Genomic DNA, 15,292 nt, shown 5'->3' with positions numbered 1-15,292 from the left:
CTGAGGGAATGAGATGCTAACCAAGACCACAGAAAACAGTGGCAGTGAGTCTCCACATATAGTGTGTGACAGCACTCAAGGGACATACTCAGATATGCAGGGTAATCTGGATCACAGCTTTTCACACTTCTGATCACTTCAGGAAGATACATTTCCCTTTGCATTATGCTTATTTTCCCCCCACTGCTCAAAGCTCATCCAGGTGTGGATGAGTAACAATTTATAAGGTAGCTGTCCTTCCTCGAAGTACGGAAATTGTGGCATTTATAGCAACTGTAATAAAATGTCTCAAAACAATACAGACTTAGTTGGTTGGTAGGTTTGGAATTTTTAGGTGACAGATTCCACAGAAGACCTTTCCTGGATGTCCATACCACTACACTTAAACTAAGTACAGAAGTAAAAAGAGCAAGTGATATCCTTTTCCTGGTCATCACTCTTCACTGGAATATACAGACCTTTCAAAACTTTCTAACAATATCTCTGTTCTATTAATCCCTTTTGGGCATCTTTCATCAGGAGTCAACTTCTTTTGCTGAGGCACAAAGACAATTCATAAATTTGAAACCGCTCTCTGCCACTGTTCTGGCAGAGAGGGATTATCTGAAATAATCCTTTAACCTAAAATCTCTCTAGGTATTTACTGGAAAAACATCAAAACCAAATTAAAAAACCCAAACAAATAAACAAAAATTCAACCCACTGACATACCTCAACAACACTGAGATGAGCAAAATCACTTGGACCTCATCTTTTATGCTGTATTTCTCTATTCTGATTTCCCAGAAGAAACACCAGCAAATTCAGCAGAGATCAAGATGTTTTAAACATCTGAGGAATATCCCTACTCTTCATGAGGGCTCAGAGAAATACAAGAGCTCAGCAATTTTGTATAAAATTTCTCTCTTATATGTCATCATTTTTCACCTGCTTTTTTTCCTCCCTGAGCTCAACACTAATTAAATTCTCTCTCTTCACCTGCCCCTTGAAATTTCTTGTTTTTCTACTGTAAGGTGCCATCACATAAAACACTAATACTTACTGCATCTTCTAAGTTGCAATTAGCTCCCTTCTTGAGAAGCTCCTGGACAATTTCTAAATTGCCTTGCTCAGCAGCCAACATAAGTGGAGTCTGGCCATTCTGAAATCAAAGTGACAGGAAAATAGATGCATTGGGAAATGGTAACAATGACACAAATACCCACACAATAAAAACACAGAAACTATAGAGCAACACTGTTTCAATTTTTAATTGCCACTGAGAATTAGTAAGAAGGAGTGGTGTTGAAACCACATCACAAACTTAAAATAAAAATGGAGGCTATAGTATTAAATCTCATCCCATAGGAGATTAAAAAACAAACACAAAAAACTCCAAATATTTCAGATATTAAAAAGGGCTACTAAAAAAAACCTTACATTATTACAAAAAAAACCTTACATTATTAAATATCTACCTTTTTGAATTATTTCCTTGCTGAAGACATCTCCAGTACGGGTTATATCTCTACAACTTGGAGTAACTCATTCACGTTGTAAAAAAATTAATAAAGAAATATATCTACCTTAGGAACCACAATGGCCATTAAAACATGCACACTGATTCAGAAGAACAGTTGCTAAAGTCTTGGAAAAAATAATCAGGTTATATACCCCACTTTTATCTCACAGCATAGGAAATACAGACATCACCCCTGTCTTCTGCAACATGGGTTCTTAGCAGACAGTCTCATCTCAAGGAAGATGAAAGATAGAGAATCTGGTTTATTTGCCTCCAGAAGTATTTTAAAAGTCAGTTAGAATCTGTCACCCTTCCATCAGCCTACTTTTGTGTCAGCAAATTTCTGAGATACAATTACTCTGTATGCTGAAAAGTACAACTTGCTAAATTTTACAGTAAATTTATTCATTACAAGTTAAAAAAATTAAGATAATTTTTCCTGACCTCGCTTCTGTTTTTCCTCTCCACCATACAGAAAACTCAAATTAACTGGTTTCTTAATAATGTAAAAGCTATATGTTAGGAGCTATACACCAGGAATTTCCCTGGAAAGAATAAAAATCAATGCAGAATCACAATACAGTAATATCACTAATCTCCATAATTGAAACTCTTAACAGTATGATTACTAAAGATACTTGATGACTCTTTCTGCTCTTTACACACACAAAATCACAGAATTGCACGGATTCTTTCAAAACGCTTTCTGGCCCATCAGCTGTTCCTCATGTAATTACATTTATAAGGTAATTTTTCACAAAGAAAAATTATGCCTTCATGTAAGTTTATGTTGGTATAACTGTACATTATATACATTCTAAAGGACACCATTGCTTATAGATCCTAAAGTATATTTTGTATGAACAAGAAGTTGTTTTAGGTCTGGTCATTAAAAAAAAAAGGAATTAAAATGCTCAAAAAATCAAGAGAAAATAAAATACTACTTTTTAGAAAAGAACAGCTCTCTTTGGAGAAGAAAACAGTCATAACTTCTGCTCTTTAAGATATGCAAGCTAATAAGTTGGGAATACACATGCTAAGTGATTTCAGAAATCCTGACTGACCACTCTCCCTTCTGCGATGACACTGGTCAGTGGATGCAGAGCTGAGACATTGCTTATGCCATAGCTAGCAAGGATTTCAACATTGTCTCCCACAATAACCAGGGACACTAATGAAGTACAAGCTAGACAAATGGACAGTGAGGTGGACTGAAACTGGCTGCAGTGCTGGGCTCAGAGCACTGGGATCAGCAGTACAAAGTCCAGCTGGAGGGCAGTCGCTAGTGCAGGGAATCGATACTGGGATCCTATTTAACCCTTTCATGAAGAACTGGGGAAATGGCATAGAGTGAACCCACAGCACCTACGCAGCCTGGACAAAGTTGGGAGGAGTGGCTGATGCACCTGAGGCTTGTGCTGCTATCCAGAGAGCACTGACAGGCTGGGCAGACAGGAACCTTACTGCACTGAGTACAGGTATCTGGTTGGGATGTCCAGAGGGAACTGCACTGAACCTTTGTGAAGAGAGGCTGGGACTGCCCTGAACCAGACACAGGCAATTCCAGCTGGCTCCATCCAACCCAGCTCAGGACACAGGACTAGATAATCTCCAGGGATCCCTTCCAAGCAGTGCTTTAGCAAAACAAATAAAACTCCCTATTTTAGCCTGACCATTCTTCTCACCTCCTTCTGAACAGTTACTATTGTTATCAGTCTGATTGTCTTCCACAAGTGGGTAACACAAAAGGATAATACATTCTAAATAAAAGTATGTCTGGATAAGAAGAGGCTGCGGATAGCAAAATTATTCCATTCTGTAAGAAGTGTCATACAGCTGCAAAATGGCTTTAGTTTTCTGAGATGTAAAATTTTCTATAGGGATACTGAAAACATCATTCCCTTTTTGTTAGAAGACTTTCAAATGTAAGTATAATGTTATAATGTTTTAGCAACCATCATAAAGATTTCACCAACACAGAAACAAAAGATAATTACTATATCAGTGACCTCCAGATTAATTCTCTAAAGTTGTCTGAGAGTCTAGACACTCCACAACAACTAAAAGCCCGTATTTCTCACACACACATCAAGTACTGTCTATCTGTACATCACAGCTCAGTGTAAGTATTGGAATAACCGAATTATAAAGGAGCACACCTGCATCTTTTTGGGGAAATCAATTAGTAGTGTCACCTTACAGGTTAGTGCTCTCACAGTCCATGAGAGAACAGAAGATTCAGAATTGAACAGGCAGAAGCTCCTCCAGTATCAAGAGCAGAAAGAAAGGCACATCAAGGGAAAGTGGAGGCTGTTAGGATCAAACTGCATCCCACAAAGCAAGCATCTATCATTAGCTGTTAATTCATGTGCCTGGTATGACAGAGAAAAAAATCACACAAGCAGAAGGATGTGCAGAGAAAAGGCAGAGAGACTGAGACTTGCCCCACTTAACTGAAGCTGACAGTGTTAATGCAATAAAACTATCCACACACAAACTGACTGGGACATCCCAGCTTTTCTGGCAACTGACCACAGACAAGATAAAAAGGGTTGGTACAAAGGGTTGGTAATAATGTGGGTGATCCTACCAAGTCACAAGTCACTGCAGCCTGGGAGGTCTTGGCATTAGCAAACCTTAGCTTGCCAGCAATCTTTTTAGATCTCCAAAGGCATTCTCCTTTTGGTATTTTCTTTTTACCCAAGAAGAAAAGATGCCTCAGCAGGTCCAAAACTGGAAACTGAACTGCACTCAAAGCAGTTCCTGAATTTCAAGGAAGAGCTATCACTTAAACAAAACTATCTTTATACATACAGAGCAGCCCCACAACGGGTTTGAAACTGATGCAAACCACACACATCTGTCTGCAGAAATGACCTTCTCCAATGCAACAGACAAGAAGACTGAAAACAACAGGTATCAGGGAAATTATCTCTGCAAAAAAGGCAGTTAATGAGACCCAGGACTACATTTAGTCCCACCAATAAGTGAATAAAAATTTAGAAAAGAAGGTGAAGGTGGTGACACTTGATAAAATCAACACAATATGTCTGATTTCGGCCATTTTGTTGAAAGGAACTGCCAGCAGAGGAAACAGACATTCCCCTTCTCAGATATGCTACATGCCAGGTGGTGAGGTTCATGTGTATGCTCTGAAACTTAAAATTCTCCCATCTGAAATACCTCAGCATATGTGCATACCCAGCACAGAATGATGTGCCAACAAAGAAAGAAAACTGTCTTAATTGAAACCAGATCTAATAACTACAGTAAGGCTCAATTCTGTACATTGTTTTCAATTTGCGTGATGCTCTTTGGGCTTGAGTAATATATGCTGTTGGGACTTCTTTCCAAAAGATATTCTTTCCATCTTATGCAGTTTTGAAATAGTGATCAAAATAACAGATTCTGAATAATTGTCATATAAACTCCCTACTATGTATCAAGACTTTTGTGTACTCCTGGTAAACTCTAGACTTACCTCTTGGATGCCTATTTTTTCATCTACATGAGCATATGCTCATGTAAATTTCAATACATGCTCTTATTTGGATTATATAACAAAGTATCTCTTGACTGAAAACCATGTGATGTGAGGCAAGGGTTATCATCATACCAGGTTTCACCACAACATGTACAGGGCTTATGCAGTTGGATCTGTGAACTAAGAAACAATTCTTAGCAACAGAAATACAGGTGTAAACTCTATTCACAAAGTAAGGACAGAGAATACTCTAGAAAGCAAATACTATGAAATAATGCTTGAGGTGCTGTCAGAGATTGAACACACAGTGTTCAGGTTATGCAAAGGTAAGCAATCACTTCAAAACAAAACTGAAATTTGTGTATTAAATAACCAGTGTGATCCCATTAATTATTCATTCTGTAATTAATAAGCTGCAATGTGAAACTGACCTTTTCAAAAATCATCTTACCTCATTTCTCTCATCAACATCCCTACATTTCTCAAGAAGTGCCTTCAGAGCAGGAACATTTCCTTCTTCTACATAGGTCAACAGACTCTGACTCATCAGACTCGCCATCTTCACACACTGTTTAAAGGGCTTCTAGATAACAAAGCTTACCTGTATTTCAGGAAAGAAAAAGAAAAAACAGCAAAGCATAAGTAACAGCTATAACATTTGACATTAGAAAGCATGAATTGCATATGCTAATAAGTTATTGGCTGGGTACAAACACCTGCCATTCTCCTCAACAAAACACTTTGAGGATATGCATTAAAAGGCACTATATTTCCGTGGAAAGTCTTAACTCCTCCTAGTTCTTAGAAAATTACAGAAATTATTCTAACTGTTATGTGTTGTCTAAATAAATGGAATGCATATATTTATATACAACATTATAGGAACAACTGTATATGTTACATACTTTATATATACTAATTATTTTCAATATAACCCTTATTCTTGATGTGGATAAGCAGAGCATTGAGACTAATCAGCATTACAAAATACAGTGATGCTATCTAAACTGCAGCCATATGGAACTCTGAGAAACACGATTTACTAAATCAGTTATCACCAACTTTATGCAGACATGCCTGCATGTTGTTAACTCGATAGTCACACATAACATGGCTTCTGTTAACTGATTATGTTTTTAACCTCTAAAATGCAAGACAGCAGGTTTTGCTTTCTTGAGGCAGACCACTAAAACCATTTCAGACTTCCTAAAAAGCTGTGCCCAGTAAGTTCACAGCACCAGTAGTACTACTGTGCCAAATTTATATACACATAGTGACAGAAGCTGAGTCATTCACTGCACCTAAATTAAGTTTCACTGGATGCAGAATAGGTCATGGGGCTGAATACAAGACTCCACCACCCCTTCACACCTTTCTCCTCACCAGTGGCTGACATGATCATGCTCTCCAGTTTTTTCTTGTAACAGCAGAGGAAATCTTCCAGTTTAGTGTTAACTAAAGCTTACCTCTTAGGCTATTCTCTCCCAGGGAGAAGCCAAAGACTAGTGGCTTTCCCAGGCAAATATTCTTACTTTTATTCTCTAATCAAAGCAGACTATGAATTTTTCTGTGCTTCCAAATGAAGTGGGAAAAAAGAGATGAGAGGAAGTCAGCAAGAACTTCACTGTGCTTAGCACAGAGAAGTTAGTTTAGATTTGGAGATTTAAATCAAATAATCCAGCTCCACTTTAAATTGCTTACATAGTCTGTAACACCATAGTTTATCCTTTACCAAGTTAAGTAAATACAGTCATGCACACTGTTGTCAGGGTATGTTGGAAACTTACCTGAGCTCACCTAGAGCACTGCAACCATCAGATGACCCACATACAGAAATGCCTTGTTCAAAATAAGGCCAGTTAATACTCAGTTAAGATCAGAGCAGCTCTCTGTACGTGCAAATGAAATTCAGGTGCACATGAATGTCTAGTGACAAAAGAAACTACAGACACTGTTTAAAAGCCACACGTAAAACCAGTAAAAAAAAAAAAATCTAGATTTGATACATAAAGCCCAGTAGAAGTTTTGTCTGTCCCACAAGAAAGCTATAAATTAACTGTCCCACAAGAAAGCTATAAATAAACTATGAACACAAAAGGTCTGTCACGTTTACTGTACAGTTAAATTACCATCAATGGGGGTGAGCAGCACAACACTGGTGGTATATGTTTGTCTCCATTTTTTTCAGTAGGAGGAAGAGCCAATTGAGAGGTTGCAAACTTAAAAGCAGAAAACCCACTAATCCATCCAAAATATAAAAGGTTTGAAAAGAAACTGCAATTTTACTGACTCAGTGTGGACACACTGGCTCCTACTGCGATTTCAGACGCTAAAAATACCAGGAAAGTTAGCATCCTGCCTGGCATCCAGCTGCCAGTCCAGGACAACTCACCTCCCTTACAGCCTTCAGCAGCATCTTTTAGCCCTGTGCAGGTGTCTCGGATATTCTCAAGCGCTTAAAATGACATTAGATATTCACATACACCTGCATTCCTCCCTTTTTTTTAATATATGACAACAGAAATCCATGAAATGTCATTTGCTGCTACCTCCACTGCTACCAGAGGCATTTTTTGCTTTTCCTGTGCTATCTCCCAGCTTCTCTCCTGTAGCTGTAACCATCAATCCCGAAGCTATTTTCCATACCAAATACTAAATTGAGAACTGTATTAACAACATCCCCAAAACATGACTAAAAATGTCTCACCAAATGATTTATACTCTGCAGTTGCTATTAAAACTTCACCAATTAATTCTTAGCTAGTGTGAAAAGAAGGAAAGTATTCAGCATTGCTTTTTCCTCAAAGTAAGATTCCTCATTTCATGTTCCCTGTGGGCATATTTCCAAAAGGCAGAGGCAACCCTGCTGCACTGTAGATAAGCATCCTGCTTGCTTCAGAAATCCCAGCTGGCGACAGTGCAGCTTCTGCCTTCACACAGAGCTGAATCCTTAGGGACAGCTTAAACCTCTGACTGACAGCAAAACACCTGATGCCAACGAACACGTCTAGAGATGTGTTTATAAACTCCATGGTAATGTTACTTTTATAAATCATAAAAGATTTACACCAGTGACACATGTCCAAGAATATTAATATTTCCTGTCCCCTTTGTTTCACTGTCACATAACATCCCCTTCTTAGAATTAATAATAGTCTGTTTTATAAAAACAAGAATCACAAGATCAAATACTATAATTATGCATTTATATCCTCATGCTTTTATTTTCCCTTTTTCAGGCACGCTTCTTGGAGCATCCTAAAGATTAACATCACTGGAGGGCATTTGGAAAGCACAGTTTAGGGACAACAACCACCACCAAACAAACAAAACTCTACCCACCACTCCAGAAAAAAAGATAAATTAAAAAATGGTGGTATTGAGGTTTTTGGAAACTTTGCTTTATTTCTTCCCCACCAAGAATGAAGAACATGCCCAAAATAAGCCAGACTGGGTCTGTTCATGATACACTCGTGACAGCAACTCAACATCAGCTGAATACAGTCACAGTCCACCTTTTTATTAAATAAAATGTATGTTATTATGTTATGAAAATTAGGCATTGTACTCAAAGGGGTACTGGTCACTAAAGTGTGATTTCTTCCAATGCTTCATATTTCTTTTAAATAATCATAAAAACTGAAGCGAGACTCTGAGGAACAGTCCCTGGCTATAGAAGTAATTCTACTCTGGTTCCTCTAATGAAAAAATTCCTGAAATATATATTCATACACTTTTCAAACAAACCTAGAATAAAAAGAAAACTCTAAGACTTACCCTTGACCAAATTAAAGGATGAGAACTTCATCCCTGCCAAATTTCACAAATACAAGTGCAAAACCAGTATCATTCAAGAACATCCCATACATAAATGGTCCTTAATTGCTCAATTAGCACATTTACTTTCTTTGACACAGCAGAAATATTTTCACAACGTATAACAAAAATTTCAGTTAAAACCAGGATTCTATGTGGAAACCAATCCCCTTTCCAATAAGGATTAATGCTGTTGGCTTTTTTTTTTCTCTCCCACCCAAGTGAGCTTATTTCCAGTTCAAAAAACCTGCTCTTCATTCAGAATCCAAACTTTCAAGCTTGGAAATCTCACAATGCCCTTGGGCAGCAAATCCTGATGTTTTATGAAACTAACAACACACCAAGAACTATGAAATCATATAAAGTGCACAAATGCTCAGGTGAAGGCAATGTTTGCACAGGGATTAACCTGGTTTTGTAAGGCTCTTGCATCCTGAGCTGAAGCAGACAAACATTATCACTGTTTTGGAAAGACTGCAAAAAATTTGTCAATTTAAAAAAAAACAGTTTCTCTCAACAACACTAGTATTGACAGCAGAGGTCCTGATAACCCAAATCTGCAGCTATTTTATGTATTCTCGGAACCTCTTATGAGTTCCTAACTATATAAGAAATATTACTCACTAAATTTTCCAACTATCACAATTTTTACATAGACCTTCTGCATGGTTTTTTTTATTGTGCAAACAGCAACTTTCTATGAATAAATATCAAAACTGGTCAACAACTCTAGCATTACTGAGAATACCTATTGAAAACAAAAAAATAAAAAAGTCAAGATAGTAACGACATTAAATTTGTACTATTCATCATACAATGAAAAAACTGTTGCCTACTTTTTAATGCCTCCTTCCTTTTCCAGACACAAAAGCCACCTTCCCAACATGCAACACTGTGGCAGATCTTTCAGCTAACTATAAAAGGAAATAATTACTATGCTGCTGAAATCTGAGCACGTACAACTCAAATGTGTAAATGCATAGCATTTCACCCTTAAGAACTGGAAGTGCCATCTTTTCAAATTAAAATTAAAAAAAGGTGAAACACAAGAATTGTACACATGAAATTTATTATAAAAAACTAACATAAGCCAGTTTCATATTCTCATGTTTTTATGCTTTATGATGGCATAAAGGAATTAAAAACATGCTGAAACATCACATTTACTCACAGCACTCAGAATCTTACTAAAACAAGCATTGCCCAGCCATTATGACACCTTATTGTAATACCTTCCTAAATTGATATACTTCCTACACATGAACAGATCAAAAGTCAGGCATCACATGAAGTGGCAAATATCTTAAAATATTCTTTCTATTGGGATTGAGTCAACCAGGATTCTGTTTAAAGAAGAAATTTTCAGAACAGCTGAAATGAGTCTCTAAGAATATTAATTTCTGGTATCCAGAGTCAGAGAGAAATAACAAATCTAAGTTTCCCTAAGTAGTCTACACCCACACTTCTTCTTCAGTGTCTGAAATTCCAGTATGACTAATGACCTTATGCTGCATTTCTGCTTTTCCCTGTTTATCTGGGAATATTTATTCTACTTCTCTTAACCACATTTCTGTTATCCAGGTGAGAAGATTTTTTTTATTACCTTATTTTTTGTTACTTTATCACAAAGAACAAAATTGTGTAACTCTAAAATATCAAAAGATACAAAGTGAAGTACAGCTAGACACACAGACATTCTTCTTTTGAAACCTGAAACCAATATAAGTAAAAAAAATTGCACAGAAGGAGGTCTCTACTGTAACCATCAAAACTGCACACAGAAAGAAGTAGGGCAAGTTGGAAATACACAAATCCTTCTTTTCTACCTTATGCACTCAAGGCAACGGCCATTTACAAATATTGTAGTGATGGATTTTTTGTTAGTTTTAATAAAAAAAAAGAGACTGGGGATTACATATCAAAGACTGGAAAAATGTAAATCTATATTTAAAATGCAGGGCTGGTTGTCAGATGATAGCAATTATCAGACATGTCTCTGTTCCACCCTGGTTAAAAAAAAAACAGTTAAAATAATGTGTGAAGTAGCTGACATGAGGATTTATACTTTATCAGAGAAATCTGCCCACCTTCAAGATAAAATTTAAATATGGTCAATGAACAGTAACATATTGCTAAGAAAAAATTCACTTCCTAAACAAAATACAAGGTGCTCAGTCCTACAAATCACTATTTCAGGTTTTAAATGCATCAGATAAAAGAAAGCAAACAGAAAGTTACCAATATTAAGGGGTTTCTTTAAATTATACCAACGAACACAAACCAATTGTCAAAACCTGTACAAAATACACAAAAGCACAAGAAAGTCTGCAATGTCATCTTACAATCTCATATGGCCAACACGTTTCTCTGTATCACAAAATCAAGGGTTTGTTAGTCACAGAAACATGTTATATGACAAAAAAAATCTAAGTTTTGGAGTGCTTCCACTTAAAAAGAGTGAACGGTGTGATGTAGAACTTTAAACTAATATGGTACTATTTCATAAGCTGTGGTCACACAACTTCAAGCAGATATTAATTACCTAATAACCAATTTATTTTAAATAAACGCTGTGGCAGAACAAAGAATAGATGCCTATCCAGTAGACAAAAAGATGGGTTTTCTTACACGGTCTGATCTCAGAAAAAGATCTTCTGTTTTTCTGTCCATTTCTTTACTATTTGATGGGGGGGGGAGTTTCAAGTAATTAATCAGTTAACAATTCAAACACTTTTCCAGCAAAAGACATATTACTAAATTATTCCACCATCAATCCTTTACCAAAAGTTATAGAGAAGAAATCACTTTTCAAACCAATTTTTAAGCATATATGCAAAGTGGCAAAGCCCCCACTACCTTTAAGACATTTTGCTACTCTTCCAGTGATGTCCTGTGGCAGGACCTGAGACAATGGACAGAAACTGAAACACAGAATGAGTTAAGCTGGAAAAGACCTCTGAGAAGTCACTGAGTCTAACCTGCGATTGAACACCACCACTATGTCACCTAGACCATGGCACTAAGCGGTCTTTCCTTAACCACCTCCAGGGTCAGTGACTCCAGCAACTCCCTGGGCAGCCCATTGCAATGTTTAACCACGCTTTCTGAGAAGAAATTGTTCCTAACATCCAAGCTAAACGTCCTCCCACACAGCCTGAGGCTACATTCTCTTGTCCTATCACTTGTTACCTGGGAGAAGACGCTGATTCCCACTTGGCTACAACCTCCTTTCAGGTAGTTGTAGAGAGTGATACTGTCACCCCCGAGCCTACTTCTCTTCCAGGCTAAACACCCCCAGCACTCCCTCGGCATCTCCTCACAGGACTTGTGCTCCAGACCCTCCTCTGCATTCAAAGGAGTCTCTGTCGGAACATCAGGAAACACTTTGTTATTGAGAGGGCGACCCAGCACTGGCACAAGGTGCCGAATCTCCTTTCTTGGAGACACACCAAAGCCCTCTGGGCATGGTCCGGGAGATCCACTCTTGTTGTCCCTATCCGAGGAGAAGGACTGGACCCTATGACCTGGGGAGGTCCCTCCCATCCTCAGCCGTTCTGTTATTCTTTACCTTCGAAACTAGATGCCAAAAACTTTCCTGACGAGTCGAACCCTTATCTACCTTTCCGAGTCAACAAGAAAGAAACACGGTACAAGAGGCTCCTCCACCCCGGGACAGTGATGACGGGGACCCCAGGCCGTGCCCGCGGCACCCGCGGGATGCTTCACCCACGGGGCGGTGTCCCCGACACCCGCACACCGAGGCCGGTCCGGCCCGCACACGGCACCGCGGGAGCCCCGGGATGCCCAGGGCAGGGCAGAGCGGAGCGGGCGCGCCGCCGCTCCCGACCCGCGGCCCTGCACTGAGGGGACCGGGACCGGGCCCGCGAGCCACGGCGGGCATGAGCCGCCCAAGCCCAGCGCTTCCCCGGGACCCCGCCGGGAGCGGCCCCGCGGCGGCCTTTGTTTGGCAGCGGGAGCGCCGCCCACACCACAGCCCGTGCCCTTCCCCTGCCCTTCCGCGGCCGGCCGGTGCCCCCCGCCTTCCCGCCGCTACTCACCCCACGGCCGGGCGCACTCGGCCCCTGCGGCGGCTGCCTGGGCCTAGCAGGAGCCTGACACGGAGGGAGGCGGCGGCCCCGAGCGCTGCTCAGCTGGGCCCGGCGGCGCCCGCCATCTTCCGCAACTGCACTCCGCCCGCCCGGGCCGTGACGCGCGGGGCGGCTCCGCCCGGCTCCGGCCGCACCCATCGCCGCGGGCGGCGGCCACAGCGGGCGCGGGCACGGGCACGGGCACTGCCCTGCCCGGGAGCTCCGCGGCGCACAGTGGGCACGGCTGAGCCGAAGCGCAGCGCTGGGCAGCGCAGAGCGTGGCACCGCCCTGGAGAGCCACCAGCAGTCACCCCTGGCTGCTTTCTGATAGAAGAGAAGGGGAGAAAGGGTAGTAAACAACTGGTGCCTGATGTACGGACGGACTGGGGAACGAGAGGCTGGAAAGCAGCGCCGTGGAAAGGGACCTCACCTTGTGCCCTGGGGGCAGTTTTGGGCACCACAACATAAGAAAGACATTGAGCTGTTAGAGAGCGTCCAAAGAAGGGCAAAGAAGATTGTGTGAAAGGCCTTGAGCCGAGGAAATACGAGGAGTGGCTGAGGTCACTCGTCTTAGTCTGGCGAAGAGTGAGGAGAGGCCTCGTTGCAGTTTCAACTTCCACGTGTGGGAAAGAGGAGGAGCAGGCACTGATCTCTCTCTTCTCTGTGGTGACCAGTGACAGGACCCGAGGGAACAGCAACAAGCTGAGCCGGGAGGTTGAGGCTGAATGTTAGGAAAAGATTCTTCACCCAGAGGGTGGTTGGCACTGGAACCGGCTCTCCAGGGAAGTTGTCAGCACCAAGGCTGACAGAGTTCAAGAAGCGTTTGGACAATGCTCTCAGGTCCATGCTGTGACTCTTGGGGTTGTGCTGTGCATGGCCAGGAATTGGACTTGGTAATTGTGATGGGTCCCTTCCAACTCAGAATATTTTATGTTTCTGTGGTTTATACATAGAAGCTGTGTCCGTAACCTCCCAAGTGCAGCTTCTCCTTTATTGGCTGGGTTGTAATTTTCATGCAAGTCACTTAACCCCAGCTGATTTCTGTGCATGCTCAGGGGAAGGATCTTCTCCTGGGCAGGGTCTTTCTGACCTTCATGACTGATTTTTAGTATAATAATGAAGATAGACCAACTATAGGATCCATGGACCTTGAGTCTTTTGCCAAGGTGGCAATATATACATAGACATAACATCAACATCTTGATTTACTTCATCCTTAAACCTTGTTAGCTCCAGGATGTCCTGATTAAGGGATACTAGCTGCTATCTGTTCTACTGATTACGTCTCCTTTCTTGCTGAGTAGACTTGAAAGTATATAAAGACCAAATATCAAGTACATCCTGATTTAAGATAATGTTGACATAATGCACATTTTGCAATACCACCACATACCTTGAGACCCACCAAGTTCTCTCAGACTCCCCACAACCCAGATGTCCAAGTATCTTCATGGGTATTTTGAAAATTTCCATCTTCAGCACAGTCCAAATCCATGATTATGGATGTGTTTAATTCATCTGGACAACTAGATGAGAGATGATCTCTGATGACTGCAGCAATAACATCTCTCCAGGAGATCACAGAACCTTGCCTAAACCAACGATGGCAACAAACCAGCCAGGGAAAGAAGCATAGTTCCCACAGTACTGCTTATTTCTAAGGTGCTTATTACTGAGTTTCAAGGGTCAAGGCACTGATATAATTCTTTACAACACTGAGATCTTCAATCTCAGTAAAGAGCCATGACTCTTTCCTTCTTAAAGAAATATCTGTCAGGGCTTCCTCTATACCCCAATACTTACAAACCAGAAACCATGCAGCAAGGGCTTTGCTCATTTTTTTAAGCAAGAATTCTCCAATGACCTCAAAGTCCTGATAAAATATACAGTTTCCTTACCTGCTCTAAAGTTGTTAATACAAAGCAAAGGCACAAAAAGTGAAATTCAAAAGCTAAATCCACTTAATCTTGCACCAAAATATTGCTTTAGCTGAAAAACTGGGAAAAATTAAGTATATAGAACACATTCTCCTTCTTTACACTAAATTGCAGAAATGGAATGTGACCAAATGGAGGATGAGTCCCTGCAGTTAATGTGGGGCTGAAAAGGGCTCTCTGCGCCACCTGAACGTATGCATAAGGGCCACTACACAAGGAAGAATGGTCCTGATGCTTCAGGCACCCATATAATCTTGTGTACCTAAGAGAAACCACAGTCTGACAAGACTGCCTGTGTTAGCCTCTTACGTTTTATAGATTTTGAAACACTTTCAAGATAATACTATTTTTTCACACTTTTTACAGAAATGTGTATTAGTATCTCACTTCATAATCTCCCATCACTCAAATCCTTATTCCCATATCATAGTGTTCTCACTCATCAAGTGTTAGCTGTGTTCTCACC

At 40.4% G+C, this 15,292-nt stretch overlaps 1 protein-coding gene across 7 annotated transcripts in view; it reads right to left on the bottom strand.

Moving 5' to 3' along the window:
- The window catches only part of KIDINS220 (kinase D interacting substrate 220), a 76,064-nt gene extending 62,521 nt beyond the window's left edge, over window positions 1-13,543 (bottom strand). For 2 of the 7 annotated variants that reach the window (XM_068183504.1, XM_068183505.1), the window contains exons 1-3: window positions 12,860-13,015; window positions 5,437-5,586; window positions 1,043-1,141 (exon numbers count right to left, since the gene is read on the bottom strand). In XM_068183504.1, the coding sequence (XP_068039605.1) occupies window positions 1,043-1,141; window positions 5,437-5,544 (207 nt within the window). In that variant the 5' untranslated portion in view covers window positions 5,545-5,586; window positions 12,860-13,015. Of the gene's footprint in view, window positions 1-1,042; window positions 1,142-5,436; window positions 5,587-12,369; window positions 12,512-12,855; window positions 13,017-13,454 lie in introns of those variants that run through there. The other 5 variants (XM_068183501.1, XM_068183503.1, XM_068183499.1 and 2 more) reach the window with 5 other exon arrangements.
- Between the last annotated feature and the right edge of the window lie 1,749 nt (window positions 13,544-15,292).

This window comes from Anomalospiza imberbis, chromosome 3 (assembly GCF_031753505.1).
Source record: "Anomalospiza imberbis isolate Cuckoo-Finch-1a 21T00152 chromosome 3, ASM3175350v1, whole genome shotgun sequence".
Taxonomy (NCBI): Eukaryota; Metazoa; Chordata; class Aves; order Passeriformes; family Viduidae; genus Anomalospiza; species Anomalospiza imberbis.
This window is presented reverse-complemented; position numbering and strand designations above follow the sequence as displayed.